Source organism: Schistocerca gregaria, chromosome 5 (assembly GCF_023897955.1).
Source record: "Schistocerca gregaria isolate iqSchGreg1 chromosome 5, iqSchGreg1.2, whole genome shotgun sequence".
NCBI lineage: Eukaryota > Metazoa > Arthropoda > Insecta > Orthoptera > Acrididae > Schistocerca > Schistocerca gregaria.
The window spans coordinates 565,595,132-565,620,796 of record NC_064924.1 but is presented as its reverse complement, the minus strand read 5'-3'; the positions used below and the strand labels follow the sequence as shown (position 1 = coordinate 565,620,796).

Below are 25,665 nucleotides of genomic sequence, written 5' to 3'. Positions count from 1 at the left end.
ACGAAACAAGGAATAGGAATGATTTCCACAGAGAAATTCATAAAACAGATATGTATCACAAAAGTTTACTATTCCAACCCAAAATCCTGTACAGTGCGCTCCCCAAAGAACTGAAAATAATACCAAAACTGCACATATTTAAAAGAGAATTAAAAAAACTTGTTATTGAGCAATAGTTTTTACAGTATTGAAGAGTTTATGAATTGTTGACAATAAAAGTGCAGTTAATATTTCCCTGACATAATAAATATGTGTAATTGCTCACATTTAAATACTTGCTATTTCTATGAAAGTGTGAAACAGAGTTAATGTAAGAATGTAAATAATCTTTGATGTGAGAACACAAACTTTTTTTTATGTTGTTATCCTACTTGTATATTTTTATGTTAATGTTCTAATAGTTCTATTAAAATTGTAATGTCTAACTGACAAGTTAAATTCAATTATAAATTTTCATGTACATGTATCTTAAGTTTTAATGTTTATTGACAAGTCCTATGTCATTTTGATGATGTACTACAAGGACGCTAATAAACTGAATTGAATTGAATTGAATGATTCTTATCCCATGCTTTTGCACCCTACAGACTGTTGCTCGGTTTGATAAGTTACCCCAGAATATGATCCTGTATGATATAATAGAATGAAAGTAAGCAAGGTATGTATTTTTATTCATCTCTTACATCTGGCACTATTCTCACTGCAAATACAGACTTGTTTAGGCACTTAAGAAATTCTGTGGTATGCCCTTCCCAACTGAATTTATTATCGAGTTGTAATCCCAGAAATTTAACACTGTCAACCTCTTCGATCTGCATGTCTTCATATGTTATGCAGATGCTGGAAGCAATTCTCTTACAGGCATATAGTGGGTCTTCTCAAAATTTAATGACAGTGAATTAGCTTTAAACCATTTATTAATGTCAGTGAAAATTTGATTATCAGCTATTTCTAAATTTATACTTGATTGCTACTTATTGCAAGGTTTGTATAATCTACAAACAAAACAAATTTGCACCAGGCAAAGTTACAGATGAGAAGTCATTAATGTACATAAGAAAAAGCAATGGACCCAAGGTGGAACCTTGAGGACACAACATGTAATTAATTCACAATCAGATGAAGACTGACTGCTTAGTACACAGGTATTTTGCAATGACACCTTTTGTTTCCTGTTAGATCGATAAGACTGAAACCATTTTGCAGCATTGCCAGTGACACCATAATATTCTAATTTACTTAAGAGAATGCTGTGGTTCACACAGTCAGAGACTTTTGACAGGTCACAAAAAATGCCATTTGCCTCTAATATATTATCTAATGAATTAAGTACATTCTCACTGTAAGTGTAAATAGCTTTCTCTTCATCAGAACCCTTAAGAAATCCAAACTGTGACTTGGACAAAATATTATTTGCAGTCAGATGCTTAAGGAGACACTTGAAGCAACCTTTTCAAATATTTTTGAGAAAGCCGGCAAAAGTGAAATTGGTATCTCTTTATCCTAGGTTTTGTAAAGACGCTTAACTTCAGCATATTTTAGCCAGTCTGGAAATGTTCCGCTGATAAGAGATTGATTGCACAAATAACTGAAGATAGAACTCAACTCACATGAACACTTTTTGATTAATTTCGTTGATATGTTATCATACCCACTGGAATACTTAGATTTTAAGGATTTTATGATGGATACTACTTCTCTAGGAGATGTGAGTGTCATACTCCACTGCATTGTTCACCGAATCTGATAAACCCAAGCTGTTAGTAACAGAAATGGAGTACTTGCTTAAGAGGTTTGCAACAATACATGCTCTTGTTACCAAAGTCTCACTTATTTTTAGAACTATCTGTTCCTCTTCCTTTTTGTCACCAACTGTCTCTGTCTTCACTATATCCCACACAGTTTTTATTTTGTTGCCTGATGTAACTAACTGTTCCTCATAATAAGGCTGCTTTGATTCCTGGATTACTTGCTTCAATATTTTGCAATATTCTTTTTAATGCATTACAATTCTAACTTGAGAGCTTTTCCTAGATAATAGGTAGAGTCTCCTTTTTGTCCCACATGATATCTTTATTCCTTGTTTAACCCACAGTTTATGTTTTGACTTGTGTGTGATTTGAGTTACCTTTAGAGGAAAACAACTTTAAAAAGTGGAGGTAACTTTATTAATGAATGCTTTTTATTTTCCATTTGAGACAAAAGTATTGTAAACATCTATCCTGTTCATGTCTCAATTTTTGACTTGTTTACTACCCTCCTGTACTCAGATTTAATGGATTTTTTATCCTGACAAGTTTCAAAATTTAACACAAGATGCTGCATGTCATGATCAGATAGCGCATTTACTTTTGGTTTTTTGGTATGGCTTTTTTCCCTAGATTTGTCTACAAAGATATTATCAATAGCAGTCTCAGAGCATTTATGTATCCTGCTTGCAAAGTTCTCAGTAGGAACTAAATTGAATGATAGTGTTGCCAACTACAATAATTGTTCACTGGCAGAGCTTTTCAATCAATCCACATTAAAATTGCCAGCAACCACAATTTCCTTTTTTTTTACCATGAGATGGGGTAACAGAGCTTCCAGATTTTTGTATGAAGAGGTTAAAATTTCCTGAAGGTGATCTGTGTATACCTACTATGAAAATGACTTATGAAATACTACATCTGTTGCACAAGCATAAAGTGCTGCTCTGAGCAAAATTTATTGCAGCTCCTCCTTTCTCCATATTTTCTCTACAGAAGTAAGAAGCTAATTTGAATCCTGTACCATTTAACATATCTATACCAGTGGTCACATGATGTTCAGCGAGGTAGATTATATCAACTGGTTTGCTCAACTCTAATGCTTACACACAAATAAACAACTCATTAAGCTTACCCTTTAGTTCTAGGATATTCTGATGCAATAAGGATAACTGATTTTGTGCACTGGCTGAATTACAAGTGGATGAATCTAATTTTCCTGTCAATTTTTGAGTATATCTAGTTTCAATCAGAAGCTGTCTGCATGAATTGTGTACATTAAAATTTGCTTTCTGGCTGTCTGTTTTATCAATGTGAATGTCATTTAAAGCCTGTCTCTGGAGATCTTTTGTTTGTGCCCTCCCTACCCTAAAAAAACTGCTGATCAGTCACTTGTAACCACTGGTACTTTACCACTTGCGATAGTATCCCCCTTTAAATTATTTGCTAGTAGCCTAGTCAGTTTTCCCTTCCCTTTCCTGATAGAGTCAACAGGAACCACACTGATATGAGGCCCCATACCTGGTCCAAGCAGCCATTCCACCTCTAAATTAACTCTCCTAACAGAAGAGTTTAAATGAGGCTGGTTATGGTGCCTCAGAATAGACATAAGCCAAACACCAGTATGTCCCGTTGCTGAAGCTATCTTTACCAGGCCACTCTCAACTGAATGATTAAGGTTCCTATCTATACTGTAGCCTGCCCCACCCACTACTACCATTGTGTCTTCCTTTGTGAAGTACTTGCAAAGTGAACCTACATCCTCTGTCACCTGACCTAGACTTGCATTAGGTTTAAAAAAACTTGTGACCTGGTAACCTGACCTTAGTTCATCCTGCAACAGTTGGCGAACACCTCTATCATATGAACTACCTAACAACAAAACTTTCTTCTTTTTCTTCTTCTTCTTCTTCACAACTTTTTCTGACTTCTTACTTTTAAAACACTTTTTGAAAGTTTGTTGTGTCCTGTCTACTCCTACATCTAATTGTGGCTCATCAGTTTACAGCTGTGACAACAGATCAAACCTGTTTTCCACATTCACAACCACACTTTCTGAGAATGTCCTATTCCTATTTCTTCTGTAACTTCTGTCACTTCCCACCTGTCTTTTCCCTTCTCCCCCGTTAACCTTTCCAGATCTAGTTTCACTTTCTCCAGTTCTGCCTGAAGGGCAACAATCTTCTCCTCCTATTCCACTATTTCTCCTATCTCTACAGCACATCCTACACAACCAATGAGCCTTTTTTATTTCCCCAATTGCCACATCATTATAGTCACCAACATGAAAGAAACTGCAACAACCCACACACCACACCCTGGAACTAACAATCCTATGGCAAGTCATATGCTCTTCAATCAGGGCAAACAAATTTTAGCTTTAGTCTAAGTTAAAACAAGAATAACTTCATAGACAATTAATATACTTAATTTCTTAGAACGTTTAGGCCTAAAGTTTGGATAGTAATTCAGAATTTCTGGAGAAACAAAAATGACTAAATTGTATTGTTATGTGACAAAACAAAAAGTAAACATAGAACTGAGCCTACACTATATAAACTTTTATCTTATTTTGGAACTTCTCATTTTGACTACTTACTAGAGAATCATATGGATAGTGTATAAGAATACACCAACAACACAAACTTTGCTTTATTGATATTGTCACATAGAGGAAGGTGTAAGCAGATGAATGGCGAACACTAACTTCACTTAACGAAAGTTTATTCAGCACTTGCACGTACAAGAGCGCAGATTGAACTGCCTCCGGCCGGAACACATACTGTATATATACAGCTACAGAACATTCCAGTACAATGATTCTTGCCATTTATTGATACTTCTAGAATGTACTCGAACCAAAGATAGAAATTGAAATGTTTCAGTTGAGGTGAGTTTTAAACTCACAATCCTCCATGCAACAATCTACTATCATAACAACTACACTACAGCGATTGAGCTACTTGGTTTCTTCTGTGATATTGCTCCCTCCTTAAGAGGACAGCGTCTTGGTGTTACATCCTCCTAGTCCAGGAACAAGTCATCGGTCCTTTCATACTCCGACTCCTGACGATTGATGTTCGCCCTGGCGGCGATCTTCCTAGACCTTCCCTTGGCACTACATTCTTCATTACCTTTCTGCTTGTTGCCTGTCGCTGGAGCTTTGAATTTCACCTCGGTTTCAGGATCCTTATAGGGCTTCATTTGAAGGATGTGAACTGTATCTATAATCTTTCATTGTCTTGTGGTCGGGGTGAAATCTTCAACTTCATAAGTAACAACCTTATATGGTCCAAAGTAGCACCTGAGGAGCTTCTGAGAGAGACCAACCTTCCAAACAGGAGTGAAGACCCAGACGAGGTCACCAGGCTGGTAGACAACAGGGCAATGACTCACGTCATGCCTTCAGCAATTGTTTTCTTGAGCCTGTAGCATATGGAGTCGAGCTAACAGCCGAGCTTCCTCAGCTCTGGTTAACACATGGCCAATGTCGTCTACATCATCAGGATGTAACAGAAACACAGTGTCCATCATTGTCGTCACCTCACACCCATGCACCAGGAAAAATGGTGTAAATCCTGTGGCGTCTTGTTTGGCGATGTTGTAGGCAAACGTCACGAAAGGTAGCACTTCATCCCAGTTGCTCTGCTCAACATTGACGAACATTGATAGCATGTCAGCCAAGGTCTTATTAAGGTGTTCAGTAAGCCTGTTAGTTTGCGGATGGTAGGCAGTCATCATGTTGCACCGATGGTTTACCTCTGCCACAAGATTCAATTGAAAAACTTTCCCTCGGTCTGTAATTAACGACCTTGGGGCACCATGTTTTAATACAATGTCTTCTAGATTGAATTTGGCTACCTCAAATGCTTTGGCTGTTTTCATGGCTTTTGTAATGGCATAGTGTGTCAGATAATCAGTGCAAACAATAATCTATCTATTGCCACTAGTACACATTTAAAATCATCCGAGGAGGTCAATCCCAACATGCTGGAAAGGCATTTCGGCTGGTGGAATTGGTATGAGTCGGCCAGGTGGTTTCTGAGGAACTGCCTTTTTCCTCTGGCACTCTCAACAGTGCAACACATAGTGACTGACACTCCTAAATAAATCTGGTCAGAAAAATCTCTTGCAGATCCTATCATATGTCTTAATAAATCCTAAATGTCCGGCCTCAGATGTGTCATGGAATTCCTGTAGAACATCTAAGCGCTTGTGTTTAAGAATCACTGGTAGCCACCTTTTCCAAACGGATCAAAGTTTTCCTTGCAAAGTAATCCATTAACTACCTTAAATTGTACTTTCACATCCTCTGACTGATTTAAGGCAAGAATAATTTGAGATATCTTGGCGCATAATTTGAGATATCTTGGCTTCCTTATTCTGCTGAGCAGAGAGATCCTGGAGTGCAGCTAGACAGTCACTATCTTCGTCAATGTCTTGGTGGTCCTGCACAGGGTTTCTTGAGAGACAGTTGGCATCTTGGTGTTTCCTTCCACTTTTGTACACTATGGTAATGTCATACTCTTGAAGACGCAGTGCCCACCTGGTGAGTCGTCCTGTTGGATCCTTAAGATGTGTCAACCGACAAAGTGAATGATGGTCTGTAACAACTGTAAATGGCCTTCTATAGAGATACTGTCGAAATTTGCACAAGGCCCAGATCACAGAAAGACATTCTCTTTCTGTAGTTGAGTAGTTTGTGTGTAGGTGCTCTCTCATCATACAGACCAAGTACAGGGTCAGTCGTCAGAGCTTTCTGCAGCACATTGAAAGAAGCTTGTTGAGCACCACCCCAGATAAATTTAGCAATGGCTTTTAACAACTCTTGGAGTGGCCTGGCTTTGATACAAAAGTCTTTGATAAAATGATGGTAATAAGAACACAATCCGAGGAAGCATCTCACATCTCTAATACTTTTAAGAATGGGAAATTCCGCTATATCTCTAACCTTTTCTGGGTCTGGCCACACACCCTCATTTGATACAAGGTGCCCAAGTATTTTGATTTCTTTTGCTTCAAAGAGACACTTTCTTGGATTAAGTTTAAGTCCAGCTTGTTGGAGACACTTAAGAACAGCCCTCAGTCTTTTTATGTGTTCATCAAATGTCTCTGAGAACACTATAATGTCATCTAAATAACAAGGACATATCGTCCACTTCAGGTGCCTTAGAAAATTATGCATCATTCATCCAAATGTTGCTGGTGCACTACATAAACCAGACAGCATTACCTTAAAGTCATACAGACCCTCAAGGGTGATGAATGCAGTTTTCTCGTGAACAGCCTCATCTACTTCGATTTGCCAGTATCCCAAATACATGTCCATGGTTGAGAAAAACTTAGCCCCCTTCAGACAATCTAATGTATCATCAATTCATGGAAGAGGGTAAACATCCTTTTTAGTTGTCTTATTAAGCTTCCTGTAATCAATACAAAAGTGCCAACTGCCATCCTTCTTCCTGACGAAAACCACTGGTGACGGCCAAGGGCTCTGCGAAGGCTGAAATATGTCAATCTTAATCATTTTATCTACCTTGTCACGAATTATTTGACATTCCATTGCTGACACACGGTATGCTCTCTGGCTTATTGGTTGATGGTCTCCAGTGCTAATCCGGTGCTTCACCATTGATTTGTCTGATTTGCTCTTCACCTATGGATGGGCTTGTCTTGTAGTGGTAGCACTAATTTTGCCCACAGTTTTCTATGACGCTCAGCTGTTCTTCAGTTAACAGCTCAGCATTTGCTACGCATATGTGTCTTGGAAGGATCAGCAGTTCTCAGCGACAGTTAACTATCCAGAATTCACTGAATCCATTCTTAAACAAGACGACAGAGGCTGGGATGACCAAGTTATTCTTCAGTGGTATCCATCTCTTACATTCCACTATGAGATTCATGGTTGATGCATGGCATGACATGTGATAGCTACCTTACTAGTGCTGACTGCAGGAATGATCACTTCATCCAGCACACATAGTCTCCACACATTCAGATGCGCATCTTTCTGTCCACAGTATCTCATCTCATCTAGCATAATCTTTGAGCGACCACAATCTATAATTGCTTGAAAAGCTTCCAAAAAGTCCCATCCTTGAATGACATCCTCACTACATTCTTGTAAGTGATGAATTCTAAGGGCTGTTAATGGCCACTTATACCCTCACAAATGACACACCTTCCTGTAGGTTTTATATATTTCCCAGTAGCCACCATCAGCAGAGATGTTTTGTCATCAATGAATACGGTTTTCTGCAACTGGCGATAGTACTTCTTCAAAATGACTGAATATGATGTGCCAGAGTCCACAAGAGCTTGGGCTGGTTGGCCATCCATGAGGATATCAACGTAGTTTCCTATAATTTTTTAGTGGTCGATTTTTCTCTTTGGTGGACTCCAAGGAAGGTCGCACCCTTTAGTTTTCCAGGTTACTGTGGCCAGGTGATCGGCTGGAACTTCTAAACGGCGATGGAGACCTTGATCGGCATGTTGGGGAGCATCCTCTCCAGTGGCTATCTTGCAGCAGTGGTGACCTACATCATCCTGCACCCACATCTTCATGTTCATCATCATCATCCCAGAGTTGCCGTCGGCTAAGAATGGTCTGCTGTCTTCTGGCATGGGTGTCATCAAATATCCGCCTCTCAACAATAGCACACCACATATCCTGGTCATCCACAGTGGAAACATACTGGTTGGTTATCCTGGGTCCTCCAGACATCAGTCTTCCTTGCTGCCCAAACAGGTTCCTCGTGCGGCATTCTACTAGGAATGTAACTTCTCCTGGGTCTCGACTTTTTTATCGTTTTAAAGGGAAATGAAGGACGAGAGATTGGGTTCAATGTGTGTTCCTCTTCCTCCATTATGACCTCTTGAAGTGTCTTGGTTTTTCGCTCGCCGTGCAATCCAAGTGCTTTCTGAACTTCCTCTCGCACTATCTGATGAAGAACACTTGTGAAATCAGTTCCTTCCTCCATCACAGACATCGATATGAAATTTGGAAGCCGTCCAAACTTCTCGCATGTAATGCTTTTTTGATGCATTGTCTCGATATACTGGCACCATTTTATGAAGTCGTCTGCTGTCGAAACCTCCTTCAGGAGTAGGGCTTGATACATGTCCTCAGCAACACCCTTTATAAGATATGGAACCTTATCTTCCTCCTTAATTCAAGGATCCACTATTTTACACAGCTCCAAGACGTCTTGAATGTAGGAAGCTGTTGTTTCTCCTGGACACTATGCCCTGCACTTTAATTTATTGTCAGCCTTGCACTTCTGTCATTGTGTGTTGCTGAAATACTTGTGCAGTTCTGCCTGGAATGTTTAATGTTTTCCAGATTTTGAACTTCCCCCTTGGTGTTCTCACACCATTACTTGGTAGTACCCTCCAGGCAGAAAAATACATCAGCCAAACACACGGTGTCATCCCATTTGTTAAATTTGGCTGTACACTCATATACCTTCAGCCACTTGTTTGGATCTTGGCCTTCATCAGCAGAGAACCCGGAAGGATGTCTCATGTGGTGGCACACAGTTGCTGTCATCGTTACGTCCTCTTCTTCTTCTGTCTCCGATAGATTGTGGTCTGCTGAATATGGCTCGAACTCGGATTTCTTGCCATGTAAACGGCAGCTCTGTCATGGCTTGATGGGAGCCACTGTGTCATCGATAATGTGGGGTATCATAAGTTCCAATATCCGTTGCCTCCACCAGAATAATGTCACATAGAGGAAGGTGTAAGCAGATGAATGATGAACACTAACTTCACTTCACAAAAGTTTATTCAGCACTTGCACATGCAAGAGCGCAGAGCGAACTGCCTCTGGCCAGAACACATACGGTATATATACAGATACAGAACATTCCAGTACAATGATTGTTGCGATTTGTGGATACTTCTAGAATGTACTCAAAGCAAAGATAGAAATTAAAATGTTTCAGTTGAGGTGAGTTTTGAACTCACAACCCTCCATCTAGTATCATAGCCACTACACTACAGCGACAGCACTACTTAGTTTCTTCTGTGACAATATAATCATGTAACTTACAGTATATGACAACATAAACAAATCCTAGTCCAAAATTCACACCAACGAAATGTTTTCTTTGTCCAGAAAACAGGCAAAACAATGTGAAACCTTCAATTGATAGTTTACAATAAGTATTAATTTACTTATTTATGGTGTGACTAATTATCTCTGTATTGACCGACCAAGTGAAACAGGCATGGAACACTATCCCACAAACTGACATGTGACACATGTCCAACACAATTCATGCATGTTTGCATGCTTGCATTCAGCATTCTGGCAGTTACACCGATTGTTAATGTTCCAGCATTTCACATTATCAGTGGTTTATTTTGCTCTTACTTTAACCTTTGATCTTGCCTCTTTAATGACTTAAATATGTTGAACAATAGAAATTCCCAGATGGAATAATGACAATATTATGAAAAGTGTAGATTGCTACTCATTGTATAGTGGAGATGCTGAGTCACAGGTAGGCACAACAAAAGGATTGTCAAGCAAGTAAGCTTTTGGCCAAGAAGGTCTTCGTCAGCAGTAGACACACGCACTCATGCAAATGCAACACATATACGCACACACAACCACAGTCACTGGCTGCCTAGATGAGTTGGGTTTGCATGAGTGTGTGTGTCTAATTCTGATGAAGGCCTTTTTGGCTGAAAGATTACTTGTTTGACATGCTTTTTGTTGTGCCTACCTACGACTCAGCATCTTTGCTATACAGTGAGTAGCTATTTATCCTTTTCATAATATTGTCATTATTCCGTCCTGGATTTTCCGTTGTTTGATTTTTCCTAATGGCTTCTCTTCTGTCCCATAACCTAGTGCAGTTCTCCTTTGTTACTATTTTCTGCCACATTACTATACCCAGTGTCCATCATTTTTTATCTTCTTTCCTGTTTTCCACATGTTGCCTTCCAAACTACAGCACAAGTTCTACTTACAAGCCACATTTGTCAACTGTCTCATATGCACACAACAGATGGCTAATTGTTGGTGCCACATCACATGTCCCACAGTACACCTGCCTGCCACACCTTCAAATTGAGCACTCTTCCTGCGTCTCCCTCATGCATTTGTCCATACCTTCCTTTGCCACATGAACTTGAACCTCCTGTTATCAACCCCTCCCCATCCCCCACTCCTACTCTCTTATTCCAGTTTACAAATACTAACTTCACGCAATTTAGTCACATCTGCCAGCCCCCTTCTTCACAGTTATCCACCTACTTACCTGCAACCCACATTGCAATCTTTTTATTTATTTTTCTTTGATCTCATTATGTTTTTGAGTCTTTCCCAGGCAGCCAGAGACTGTGGTCATGCGTGTGTAAGTTGCATTTGCATGTGTGTGTGTGTGTGTGTGTGTGTGTGTGTGTGTGTGTGTGTGTGTGTGTGTGTGTGTGTGTCTAATTCCAATGAACGCCTATTTGGTTGAAAGCTTACTTGTTTGACAGTTTCTTTGTTGTGCCTATCTACACCTCAGCATTTCTGCTATATGGTGAGTAGCAATCTGTCCTTTTCAAAATATTGTCTCCACTTAAATATGTTATCTAGACAATTGTATTCCCGAAGTTTCATTGCTCTACATGATTTTTTTTTTGGGTTTGCAATTTTTTCCTGCCGTTGCATACAAAGAAGGACAGCACAAATGATCACAGAATCTGTAGTGACTTCAGTATCTTTCTCTTTATGAATTGTCATAGTTTTGTTTGATTCATGGGAGACTGTCACAGAAATGCTGAAAAACCTGAATTGCTAGGTTCAAATGGTTCAAATAGCTCTGAGCACTATGGGACTTAACTTCTTAGGTTGAATTGCTAGGCACTTGAATATAGATAACAATTATTCTGTGACAGCCTATTTACAGTGTTTCAGGAACAAGTATTAATTGAAGCCTCTAGACATGTTCTTCAGCTCCACATGTATTGCTCCCATGGGGACAATGAAGAGAAGGTCAGATCTATTACAGCACGCACAGAGGTATTTTAGCAGTCATTCTTCCCCCACTACCCATGCTGTTTGAAGGGGAGGAAACCCTCACATGTGGTCCAGTGTTAACTACCTTATGCCATATTGTGATTGCAGAGTAAATATGAAAATGTAGATATGGATCTACTTTTATGTCATTTGGATTAAGGAACACACCTAGCACTTCTGTACTTTTCAGAGTTTTATTAACGACATACTTAAAGGTTTAGTTTTCTGTTTTGCCTATGTAGATGGCATACTGATTGCATCTAATTTGGAAGAAAATCATTTCTAGCCACTCTTCCAATGCCTTGATAAGTACTGCATGAGGATAAATCTGAGAAGAGCTATGTCTCGTACTTAGAAAATATGTTTTTTTGCAATACATTACTGTGCTAGAAGGCACCAAACCAGACTTAGAGGAATAACAGCTGTTATCAGGACACCTAATTCGGAAACTGTGAAACAATTGCAAGCATTTCTTAACAGACATTGACATCTACAACAAGCTCTTTTAAATGTCTGTCTGAATGAAAGTAAGATGAATCACAAAAGTAAAATCAACTGAACTCCAGGAGCAACAGAACAATATGAAATGCAAGGAAAATTACAAAAAGAAAACCAACTGGCCTCCAGAAGCAACAGAATAGTTTGAAAAATGCAAGGAAAATCTCAATGCTTCAAACTTCGCTACAGGAACAGCTCTATGACAGAAAAAGCATGGAAGTTAGAAGTCTGTTGGCTTCTTTTCAAACAAGGTTTCCTTCCCATTGTTGTATGGTGTGCTTACTTCCAGGATGGCCCTTTGACAGAATAAGAAGTGTCAGTGACTTGTTTGGAGTAGGAGAGGTGGATGGCTCTATGGACTGATCTTACACCTGGGTCTTCAACAGGGATTTAACTCATGGTGTTGGGAGGTGTGAGGAGGATGGGCCCAAGGATTGACAATGGTAGTGTGTAGATTGAGTTAGTGACAGAATAACGTTTTTCAACTTAGTAGTTTGATTGTGGGGAGGACATTCCTCATTTGTAGGGCATGAAAAGAGAACGTGGCATAGTTTTCCCTAAATTCTGGATGGTGCTGAGTGGTGGAGGGTGCACGCCTGTTGTGATTTTTAAGCAGATGTGTAATGAATGTTAGGTGTAGGTTGAGGTAGGTCATTAGAGTATGCCAGGATGAGGTTTAGAAGACATCTGCAAGATGTTTGCTTGTTACTGAAACTATTTAATTCATGGTGGCTAGGCTATATGTGAGGACTCTTTGATATGAGATGGTTGGGAGATGTTGAAGTGGAGGTATTGCTGGTGATTATTAGTGCTTAATATAGTTGTTCTTGAACAGCTGTCAGTCATTTCCTACCAAAGTGTAACACCCATGGTTGCTTCATTTGTAGTTGACAAGCAGTCTCTACAGTCACAGTTTCGGTATGGTGAAGGTATTGCTGATGCTTTGATAGACCAACACTTATCTCTCAATCTTGTCGAGAAACAGGGGTCATTTAGCCTGTTCCTATATACACTAACATTCTATGCACAGCTAACACTCCACATAAACATGATGTCCAGCTAAAAGAATCCCTCCTAAACTTTGCTGCAACATTTACAACACTCTGCAAAGATATAACTATAAACAAAGTATTTTCCCAGTTGAATGTCCACTCCCAACCTGTGGCTAAAAGTTAAATGGGACATCCAGTCAGTGACCATATGGCACATCTTGAGGGGCTGTCTCACTACCTATGCCATTTGGCTTCTCCTCCTCAACACTTATTCCCTCAATGTCTGTGGGATCAATTTTTCGTTGACCTTCTACTTCGGTCTTCTCTCTGCCTCCCTCCTCCTGTTCCCAAACTGTTTTACTGGCCTGACCCCACACTAGTATCTCATTCACCATCATATTTTATTACTTGTCACTCCACGCATCTCAGCCATGAAACCTTTACTTGTATCTGTATGTCTCTTAGTAAAGCATATTTACATCATTTCCCTGTACTCTTTTTTCTCTCATTTTCCATAAACACTCATCTGTATGTTCCTGCCCATACCCTATCCCCCACCAATCATCATCTTTCTGCTTTCTCTCCTATTCACTACCTACTGGAGAATATGCAGGGTTGGCCCTTGAGTATTCGGCCACCACACTCTTGGATATGCTTCACAGGCCATGTACAGCCCCTGCAAGTTGTTGTTAGCAGAAGAGTTGCTGAGATGTTTACCACCAAGCCTCGTGCAACTGTCACAGCATCTAGGGGTGCAAGCTGAACCAATACATCGCATGCAGATTGAGGTAAACAGTGCTCCAGTCACAGGCACCTATTCCCATTTGCCGTCACAAGTACACGTGACACTGCACCTTTATTCCACCCCTAATGGGTACTTAGGTCACTGACTGCTCAGACCTTCAATAAACAGGTTAGCTCCAGATTCAGACCAACCACCAGCTGCCATTGAGCCTGCGGTTTGGAGCACAACTCCTGCTGCAGCTGGTATCTGGCGTACAGTGCCATCTCTTGCCATCACCAGTGTTGCAGCTGCTGGCCTACAATCCGCCTCTCCGGAAGGGCCTGCTTCCACAGCTCATTGCCACTACCGATGATTTTGGACTTCATTATAGTAGCCTCCACTATTTGCCATTACACAAGGACATTTCTGTTGTACTTGTATGCACCTTTTTCCACCAAATCTGTACTGAGTTCGTTCATGATGAATAAACAAACAGTGTTACTCCAATGCATGCAAAACAATCACTACCTAGGTACACCACTTGGCCATGGTTACTATATTGTAGCTGGTGATGAGGATAATGGTTTTCTGTAGGTTGCTCATTCTTCATCCACTATATACTCCCATTGAAGACAAAGATAATGGTTTTCTTGATACAAGTGACACTTACAGTTCGTGTGGATTCAGTTTATGTGGACTCTCAGTGTAGTGCTGCTAATGATTCACTCACTCCAGTGTGTATTCATGGTTTGCTAGCTGCTGTACCAATTCCTGGTCTCACCCATCACCCAGCCGCCTCTCCTTCACCATATTGAGTCTGATGCCACCATGGCACGTCGCATTCGGCCTGGGCAATGCAGTCATGGCTGGCTTCCTTCCTGTGGGTGGCAGTGCCCAGACAGGGCAAGATTGGCGATGCCACATCTTCACACGTGTTTCTTGATGTGTCTTGATATATTTTGCTGGATCCTGGTTTTGTTCTCAATTGTTTGTACATTTTTTCAACCACATCTTTCTTGTTTAAATACTAGTGATAGTGATGGGTTAGTACAGTCATGTCTTTGCATTGTGCCAGTCTACATTCGAAGCCTACAAGTGTGTCTAGCCATGTACCAGACCAGGACTATTAATGCCTTCCTATAGAATGAGTGTGTCATCTGTGTACCAGACGGACTGTTCAATTCTTGGATTTCGTACCTGTGTTCAGTTGTTGTGCTCTCTCAATTCTGGTGGGGATTCCTTTGCAAATTCATGTTTGTGTTGCTCAGCAGATGGAGCTTCTTGACAATACTCTCTTTGCTGCAGAATCAAATGGTCCTTTCATGAATTGTTTCAATGTGCATTATCTTACATACTGTTCTTGGTCAGCGAATTCCTTGTGTTCTCAATCACTGGAGCTCCCCTTGTCTCTTGCCCATCAATTCAGGGATCAGGCACCTCAGGGCCTCCTGCAGCACTTTATTCGGCTCACTCAGTCTCCCCAGTTTTTTTTGCAGCATTTAGACAGGACATTCAGAAGTTTCCGTGTGTGGCAACCTTGACCATGTCTCGTCATGTTTGTTGTTACATCCTCATGCTGTGTGGCACTCCATACTGGTTCACAGTACTCTACACCAGACACTCCTATGATACTGTCCCATCTCTTGCTCATGACACCATCAGAGACCAATCCTTTCATCATTGGCCTTGTTGTGGCTGATCCTCTTGTAGCCCATTGCAGCTGGCACCCCAGTATTTGTCAGCCCTGTTGATGCTGATGCTCGCTCACTTGCTCACCCTCTTGCCTCTTGTGGCCGGTTCACCAATTGCCAGTTCTGTTGATGCTGATCCTAGTGACACAGTTTCCAGTAGTTATCACCTCCTAATCCACCCCTCCCCCCATGAACCATGGACCTTGCCATTGGTGGGGAGGCTTACGTGCCTCAGCGATACAGATAGCCGTACCGTAGGTGCAACCACAACGGAGGGGTATCTGTTGAGAGGCCAGACAAACATGTGGTTCCTGAAGAGGGACAGCAGCCTTTTCAGTAGTTGCAGGGGCAACAGTCTGGATGATTGACTGATCTGGCCTTGTAACACTAACCAAAACGGCCTTGCTGTGCTGGTACTGCGAACGGCTGAAAGCAAGGGGAAACTACGGCCGTAATTTTTCCCGAGGGCATGCAGCTTTACTGTATGATTAAATGATGATGGCTTCCTCTTGGGTAAAATATTCCGGAGGTAACATAGTCCCCCATTCGGATCTCCGGGTGGGGACTACTCAAGAGGATGTCGTTATCAGGAGAAAGAAAACTGGTGTTCTACGGATCGGAGTGTGGAATGTCAGATCCCTTAATCGGGCAGGTAGGTTAGAAAATTTAAAAGGGAAATGGATAGGTTAAAGTTAGATATAGTGGGAATTAGTGAAGTTCGGTGGCAGGAGGAACAAGACTTCTGGTCAGGTGACTACAGGGTTATAAACACAAAATCAAATAGGGGTAATGCAGGAGTAGATTTAATAATGAATAGGAAAATAGGAATGTGGGTAAGCTACTACAAACAGCATAGTGAACGCATTATTGTGGCCAAGATAGATATGAAGCCCACACCTACTACAGTAGTACAAGTTTATATGCCAACTAGCTCTGCAGAAAATGAAGAAATTGAAGAAATGTATGATGAAATAAAATAAATTATTCAGATAGTGAAGGGAGATGAAAATTTAATAGTCATGGGTGACTGGAATTCGGTAGTAGGAAAAGGCAGAGAAGGAAATGTAGTAGGTGAATATGGACTGGTGCAAAGAAATGAAAGAGGAAGCCGCCTGGTAGAATTTTGCACAGAGCACAACTTAATCATAGGTAACACTTGGTTCAAGAATCATAAAAGAAGGCTGTATACATGGAAGAACCCTGGAGATACTAAAAGGTATCAGATAGATTATATAATGGTAAGACAGAGATATAGGAACCAGGTTTTAAATTGTAAGACATTTCCAGGGGCAGATGTGGACTCTGACCACAATCTATTGGTTATGACCTGTAGATTAAAACTGAAGAAACTGCAAAAAGGTGGGAATTTAAGGAGATGGGACCTGGATAAACTAAAAGAAACAGAGGTTGTACAGAGTTTCAGGGAGAGCATAAGGGAGCAATTGACAGGAATGGGGGAAAGAAATACAGTAGAAGAAGAATGGGTAGCTTTGAGGGATAATATAGTGAAGGCAGCAGAGGATCAAGTAGGTAAAGAGACGAGGGCTAGTAGAAAACCTTGGGTAACAGAAGGAATATTGAATTTAATTGATGAAAGGAGAAAATATAAAAATGCAGTAAATGAAGCAGGCAAAAAGGAATACAGACGTCTCAAAAATGAGATCGACAGGAAGTGCAAAATGGCTAAACAGGGATGGCTAGAGGACAAATGTAAGGATGTAGAGGCTTATCTCACTAGGGGTAAGATAGATACTGCCTACAGGAAAATTAAAGAGACCTTTGGAGATAAGAGAACCACTTGTATGAACATCAAGAGCTCAGATGGAAACCCAGTTTTAAGCAAAGAAGGGAAAGCAGAAAGGTGGAAAGAGTATATAGATGGTCTATACAAGGGTGATGTTCTTGAGGACAATATTATGGAAAAGGAAGAGGATGTAGATGAAGGCAAAATGGGAGATACGATACTGCGTGTAGATTTTGACAGAGCACTGAAATACCTGAGTCAAAACAAGGCCCCCAGAGTAGACAACATTCCATTGGAACTACTGACGGCCTTGGGAGAGCCAGTCCTGACAAAACTCTACCATCTGGTGAGCAAGATGTATGAGACAGGGGAAATACCCTCAGACTTCAAGAAGAATATAATAATTCCAATCCCAAAGAAAGCAGGTATTGACAGATGTGAAAATTACCGAACTATCAGTTTAATAAGTCACAGCTGCAAAATACTAACACGAATTCTTTACAGACGAATGGAAAAACTAGTAGTAGCCGACCTCGGGGATGATCAGTTTGGATTCCGTAGAAATGTTGGAACATGTGAGGCAATACTGACCCTACGACTTATCTTAGAAGCTAGATTAAGGAAGGGCAAACCTACGTTTCTAGCATTTGTAGACTTAGAGAAAGCTTTTGACAATGTTGACTGGAATACTCTCTTTCAAATTCTGAAGGTGGCAGGGGTAAAATATAGGGAGCGAAAGGCTATTTACAATTTGTACAGAAACCAGATGGCAGTCATAAGAGTCGAGGGACATGAAAGGGAAGCAGTGGTTGGGAAGGGAGTGAGACAGGGTTGTAGTCTCTCCCCGATGTTATTCAATCTGTATATTGAGCAATCAGTAAAGGAAACAAAAGGAAAATTCAGAGTAGGTATTAAAATCCATGGAGAAGAAATAAAAACTTTGAGGTTCGCCAATGACATCGTAATTCTGTCAGAGACAGCAAAGGACTTGGAAGAGCAGTTGAACGGAATGGATAGTGTCTTGAAAGGAGGATATAAGATGAACATCAACAAAAGCAAAATGAGGATAATGGAATGTAGTCGAATTACATCAGGTGATGCTGAGGGAATTAGATTAGGAAATGAGACACTTAAAGTAGTAAAGGAGTTTTGCTATTTGGGGAGCAAAATAACTGATGATGGTCGAAGTAGAGAGGATATAAAATGTAGACTGGCAATGGCAAGGAAAACATTTCTGAAGAAGAGAAATTTGTTAACATTGAGTATAGATTTAAGTGTCAGGAAGTCATTTCTGAAAGTATTTGTATGGAGTGTAGCCATGTATGGAAGTGAAACATGGACGATAAATAGTTTAGACAAGAAGAGAATAGAAGTTTTCGAAATGTGGTGCTACAGAAGAATGCTGAAGATTAGATGGGTAGATCACATAACTAATGAGGAAGTATTGAATAGGATTGGGGACAAGAGAAGTTTGTGGCACAACTTGACCAGAAGAAGGGATCGGTTGGTAGGACATGTTCTGAGGCATCAAGGGATCACCAATTCAGTATTGGAGGGCAGCGTAGAGAGTAAAAATCATAGAGGGAGACCAAGAGATGACTACACTAAGCAGATTCGGAAGGATGTGGGTTGCAGTGGGTTCTGGGAGATGAAGAAGCTTGCACAGGATATAGTAGCATGGAGAGCTGCATCAAACCAGTCTCAGGACTGAAGACCACAACAACAACAATCCACCACCACCTCCTCCGTGGCTGTGCTCCCAACCATCCAACCATTCGTACATATCCGGACACCACACTCGTGGATATGGTTCATGGGCCACTTATAGCCCTGCAAGTTGTCATCAACAGAAAAGTAGCTGAATTATTTAGTGCCAAGCCTCCTGCAGCCCCACAGTATCTGAGGGCACAAGCTGTGCCAATACATGGCCTGCAGGTTACAGTTGTTATAAATTATAAAGTCTGAACAACACAGTTTCAGTGGCGAATGATACTTTTTTTTCACTTTGCTTCATAACTTGAATGAACTTCAAAGACATTATATAGAAACAAGAATATTTTGGAAAATGTCAAGGAAGAATACTTTACAGTGAATGCTAAAACATTTTTCGTTTATCACAACAGTTCTTCAAAAAGGAACATAAAAAATCAGTCAAATTAACAACTAACGAGTTACTACTTGACTTTGTGCACACCAGTCTCTGCACACAGCAAATTAAAGTGACCTTCCTCAATTGGCTTTGTCATGAGATCAGCCAACTGAGTCTTTTCATCAAATGTTCCTACATAATTTCACCGTTCAGGAATCTTTCATGAGCATAAAAGTGTCAGACCTCAATATGTTTTGATTGATCAAGATATTCACGGTTTTTTGCTAATTTTAATGCAGTTGCGTTGTTAATATGAAGTTTTGGAGGTTGTCTCAGCATTTCAACCAATTCATTTAATAAAAGAAACATCCACATTAATTCTTCGGCTCCTTCACTTGCTGAAATAACTTCTGCTTCAGTTGTAGATGTAACCACAACCTTCTGCAGCTGACTTGTCCATAATATTACCCCACCAGAGTACTTTGCCACAATGCTGATTGTTCAACATCTTGTCTGCTTGTTGCCAGTGAAATCAGCATAACTGAAAATTCACAGATTTTCTTCCCTATCATAGATAGTGCCATAATTAAATGTGCCTTTCAGACACTGGAATTTGCATTTCACTTGATTCCAGTCCTCAGTGGTTGGTTTTTACATAGCTCAAGCAACTTTATTCACTGCATAAGTTGCATCTGGATGAGATGCTATTGAGAAATGCATAAGATATCCAATTGCCTCTCGATAGGGGACAAAGGACAAAACTGCTTCATTTTGATCATTTTCTTCATATCTAATGGGAGTTGAAGTAATGTTGGATTCTGACATTCAAAATCTTTGCAACATTTGTTTCATGTATTTTTCTTGACTTAGCGTAATCACTCAATCTTCATTTTGCTTTATTTTTATGCCGAGAAAATTGTCAAAGGTCACCATTGTTATGTCAAATTCACGTTGTAAAGTGTACAGAAAAGCTGTAATTTCATTTTTCTCATTGCCTACAATTAGACCATTCTCAACATAAATTGCTACATAAACTGTGTTTCTGTTGCATTTACGATAAAGCAAACAAGGATCTGCAGCACTGTTTTTAAAACCTGCTTTATTCATGACTCCCATAAAATGTTTGTTCCAGCAGCATGGTGCTTGTCTGAGTCCATAGAGACTCCATTTCAAGACACACACTTGATTTGTATATTTTTGAAGCCTTTCAGTTGTTCCAAATATGCTTCATCTTGAAGTATTCTATTCAGAAAGGCTGTCTTCAAATGAAATTGTATCAACACCATATTCATTGAAGCAACTACCACTAGCAAAACTTGAATTGTGTCATAATGTGCAACAGGACTAAATCTATCTTCATAATCAATTTCTTCCTGCTGAATATACCCTTTAGCAACTAATTGGGCTTTGAAATGAGTGCTTCCATCAGCTGTTGTACTCTTTTATGTAGAACCCAGTGATATGGCAATAGTTTGTTATTCGTGAGATGTCCAACTAATACCCATATTTTGTTTCTATTTAGTGCTTCCATTTCTTCATTAATAGCCTGCATTCATTTTTCCTTTTCGTTTGACTGCAATATTTCAGTAAAACAGTTTGGATCAAATATTTCAGTAAAACAGTTTGGATCTTTATGTCCACAACACTAACTTTTGTTAGCATCAAGAAAGAACTCACCACTTTCTATACAGGCTGGTTTTCTTTGTTGTTTTCTACTCTCCAATTTACCTTCACCAGAAAATTCAGGTGATTTATCTGATACTTGACTTCTTCCAGAACCAAGTGCATTAAATTTTTCTTCAGGTGTTTTGGCTTTCTGGAATTCTGTTGCTTCTATATTATTGTTGTCTGATACTTGACTTCCTCCAGAACCAATTGCATTAAATTTTTCTTCACTTTGACTTCCTCTGGAAGCAGAATGCCAAGGAATATCAAATTTGATATGGTCGCTACTTAAATTACTAACTATTTCTGGGTTAAATTTTACATCATGACTCAAGATCATTTTCTTTTTTGAAGGCATCCAGACCCTAAATCCATCTTTGTCATTGACATACCCAACATGTTGACCTAAAGCAGTTTTATCGTCAAAATTTGAATGAAAATGTTGGTTTATGTGAGCCTAGAAACCTGTACAAAAAATTCTGAGGTGATGAAGTTTACCTACTAGTCAATTGTACCACATCTCATAAGGAAATTAGTCTGCAACTGGATACCTTCCAATACAATTTAAAATATAAACTGCTGTATTGCAACCTTCTGGCCACAACCGCCGTGATACTTTGCTCACATTCAGCATTGAACTTGCAGCTTCAACAGTTGTTCTCTTTTCATGTTCGGCCAAATCATTTTGTTTAGGAGTATAGGGTGCAGGAATCAGTAAGTCTCTTCCCTAATCTATGAGCAATTCCTTACTTCCATTGTTATTAAATCCTTACTCCATCTCACATCTGAACTGTTTAACAGCATGACCTTTGGATGGAGCTTCATTAAAAAAATCGTTTAAGCACTTCATACACTTCATTTTTGGGCTTCAAAAAGAAAGTTCAGCGAAATTTACTGAAATAATCTGCAAAATGTACATAATATCCAGCACCTCTAAATTACTCTGTACTCATTGGTCCATTGACACATGCATGGATTAATTTTCCAGTAACTGTGGAATGATTTGCTCATTGTCTTAATGGTAGTCATTGCATCTTTCCTAATGGACAACCATCACAAAGTTCATCGTTACAGCCTTCTACACTGATGTTAAGTTTCTTCAAGATTTTCTTGACTTCTTGTTTATTCTGGTGACTGAATCTTTCATGGTACATTTGTAATGTTTCAGAAGATGTCATTAAGTTTACTTGATTACCTTTTTCTGGCCTAACAGCATTCTTATTCAACATGTACTGACCATTTTCCACTTAGCCTGTCATGACGATGTTGCTGCTGGCTTTTCCCGAGTCCTAACACTTTTCCTGTCACATGCAGCTGCTCTGGCTGAGAACAAATGAGCATTTTCATGGGGGACATGTAAAACATTTTCCATTCCAGCACTGTACCATCTATTATTTCATCTTATTTTGATACAGACTATTCCTTGACCAAAAGCATGCATATTAGTAACTTGCTTTCCTAATGAAACCACCCAGGAATATCAAATTCACTGTACAAAACAAAATATTGTTTAGTCAGAGTGATTTGCTTCAAAGCACTGCTATCACAATACCATTTATTTACGTCAATACAATTTCTACAAGATGAATCCATGGCACATGAAGTAAATACAGAGTTACCACTCGCCTTCTCTTCTTGCAGTATGCTATTGTAGTCAGTATGTACAGTGGACACTCTGTTGCCCAATGACTTAGTTGTTTACATTTATTGCACAGAAATTTTTGTTTTATTTGCTCTTTTGACATCTTCGTCTTCTGTTTGTTAGGAATGATAAATGCAGTAATGTCCATTGCATTTTGTTCACAAAATTCAGTGGTACAAAGTTTTTCAATTTGTAAGTTCAAACTCTGATTTTCCACTGGTATTGTCTCACAGATATCTTTGAAATTTTTGTGTTCTGTTCTTAGCACAGATAAAATTCACCCATTTAATATTCTTCTAGATGACATGTTCTCTTCGCGTTTCATTAAGTCATCATTTAGATCTGCAAATAACTTCTCAGGTTAGCCACATGTGTGCTAATATCTTCTGCTTTGTTGTGTTTGACCCAAAAAGTTTTCAGTTAACAAGTTCAAAAGTTGTGTGCTGCTACATTCAAATCGGGCACATAGTTTACCCATGTTTCTTTATCATTTTTGCACATCAACAAAAGTTCAGCAACTGGTTTGCTTAGCGCACTTGCTATTAGACTTGCAGCTTTAATGTCATTCTTTTGCCATTCTGCATATGCTGCCTTCTGTTCAGTAGTAGAATCCTGAGACAACACAACAGGTTCGCACAGAGCACCATAGACATGTGCCATTTCCATTTTGCCCAATCATCAGGCCCTCCAGATTTATCTATATTCAAGCTATAATCTCCATAATCTTGTGCCAGCACACATTGATTGAATCAATTTTTGTGCCAAGAAAGCTGTATTTTGTTCTTTTCACATCGGTCTGTGTTCATAAGCTGTTGTAAATTATAAAGTCTGCAACACAGATTTAGTTACAGATGGTATATTTTTTCAGGGTACAGCTTTAAATCATTACTTGAATGATCTTCAATACAGTAAATGCTAAAACATTTTCCCTTTTATCACAACATTAGTACTGTAGTCACAATCACCTCTTCACCTCTGCAGGACACCATGCCTGTACTCCTCTGGTGATGAGTACTTAGGTTACCACTCAGTCCCTCAATTGCCAGTTTCTGTGGCTGCTACCATTCAGACAGTGTCATCATGAACTTTCACTAGAATCATAGCCTCTGTCCATGTATCAGCCACTCCAGAAGGCCCAGCTTCCATAGCTCATCACCACTACCGACGATCGTGGGCTTCGTCATAACGGCATCTGCTCTGCATCATTACAGAAGGCCATTTCAGTTGTACCCATGTGCAGAACTTTGTCCTCCAAAACTGTACTGAGTTAATTGTGAATAAACAGACAGTTGTTACTTCAATGCATGTGTTTAAATCACACACCTGACACACCACTTGGCCAAGGCTTACTATACCCATTCTATGCTTGTATCATCTTCCCATTACCCCTCCAAGTCAAGATCACTTTTTAACCCTATCAGCTGGCATGATTTGGAAATTCCAGTAGTTAAGTGTTTGTGTTTGTTTAGTTCTGAAGGATGGCTTTGTACAAAAATTAAGTTGTTTTATTTATTTTTTTTCTCTCTTTGCTTCTTCTAGTTGCTAAGTAGTGATTTAACTTCTGTAACATATTATACCTCATCTTGGATTTCCCAACAAAGGAAAATTAGTTTATAACAGTCTAATGCTAGCTATCAATGGTTTCTTCACTTTGTTCATATATGTATTGACTTGTTTCACATCCTTGAAACCTCTTCTCCATGTTGAGATCCACAGAACACAGAGAATGAATTAATGTTGTGATTTCTTGCTTGCATTTAGCATTATTTATTTGCCTAATAAAGACTTTCTGTTCTTATTTACTAGTTGAGATCCAGAAGCTCCAAAGTGAGAAGAACATAAATAATGGGCTGCCATATACTGATTTCCAAAAAACTGAAATTGCACAGGTAAGTATTTATATTAAGAAGCAAAATGGGAGTAAAAGGATAAAATGAATTAAACAATATTTTGATCTCAAAAATTCAGTTTAGACTGTGCCAAAAGATAGTACTCTAGAACGTAGACTATGAAACAAAAGTCCATATACAAATGAATGTAAATATATTTTGATATGAACTAATACACTTTTGCTGTCGCACAAGATGTTGATGGTGATAATAACAACACTAAAAATATTTTATTCACGACCAAATGATTCACTCCACATGAACAATACATCAGTTACTGATACACAACAAATTCTGCTGAATATGTAATTGATTAACATCTGGTAAGATTACTCATAAACATTTTGCGGTTATTTACATATGTTTTTAAAACACTTCTCATTGTGCATGTAACTTATACTCATCTAATGTGTAAAAGTGCTTTTATAGAAGGAATATCTTAAGCTGATATATATAAGCTTTGCTGTGGTGATAGTCATAAATATAGGGGGCAGTTTATTGGCTGATTTTAATCGTGCATGTTGTGAACCCTTTTTGTAGAACGCTATTATGTGGCTGCTAAAGTAAAATTTTTCTTTGTGATATTTAGTGGAATTTTGATTTTATTCATCTCATGACGTACATTTGCAATCCATTTGGTTTGTGTACAGGAGACATGTTAAAAATTTATAATACAATTATAATGGTTTTTACACTAATAAATAATAGGACTAAAATAAATAAGAACACTATAATGATATTTTTAGGGATATGTAAAACAATTTATCACTCTCAAATTTCCAGTGTTACATTTACAGCAGACTTTGCTACATTTATAAAGAATTCATTAAAGCACACTCATATTTGAGTCAGACTTACAATAGTGTTTCCTTCAATATTAATTTTTGAAATTTCTTGGTTACGGGCTTTAATGCCTAACTCAGATGGAATGACTGGCCACACAACCTTTGTCTTATTTTATTGATTTA

At 39.2% G+C, this 25,665-nt stretch overlaps 1 protein-coding gene across 1 annotated transcript in view; it reads left to right on the top strand.

The window, feature by feature from the left end:
• LOC126272885 (golgin subfamily A member 8Q-like) overlaps nt 1-25,665 on the top strand; it is a 219,559-nt gene that overhangs the window by 141,138 nt on the left and 52,756 nt on the right. The window contains exon 6 of the mRNA XM_049976133.1: nt 24,615-24,697. Coding sequence (XP_049832090.1) covers nt 24,615-24,697 — 83 coding nt within the window. The remainder of the gene's footprint in view (nt 1-24,614; nt 24,698-25,665) is intronic.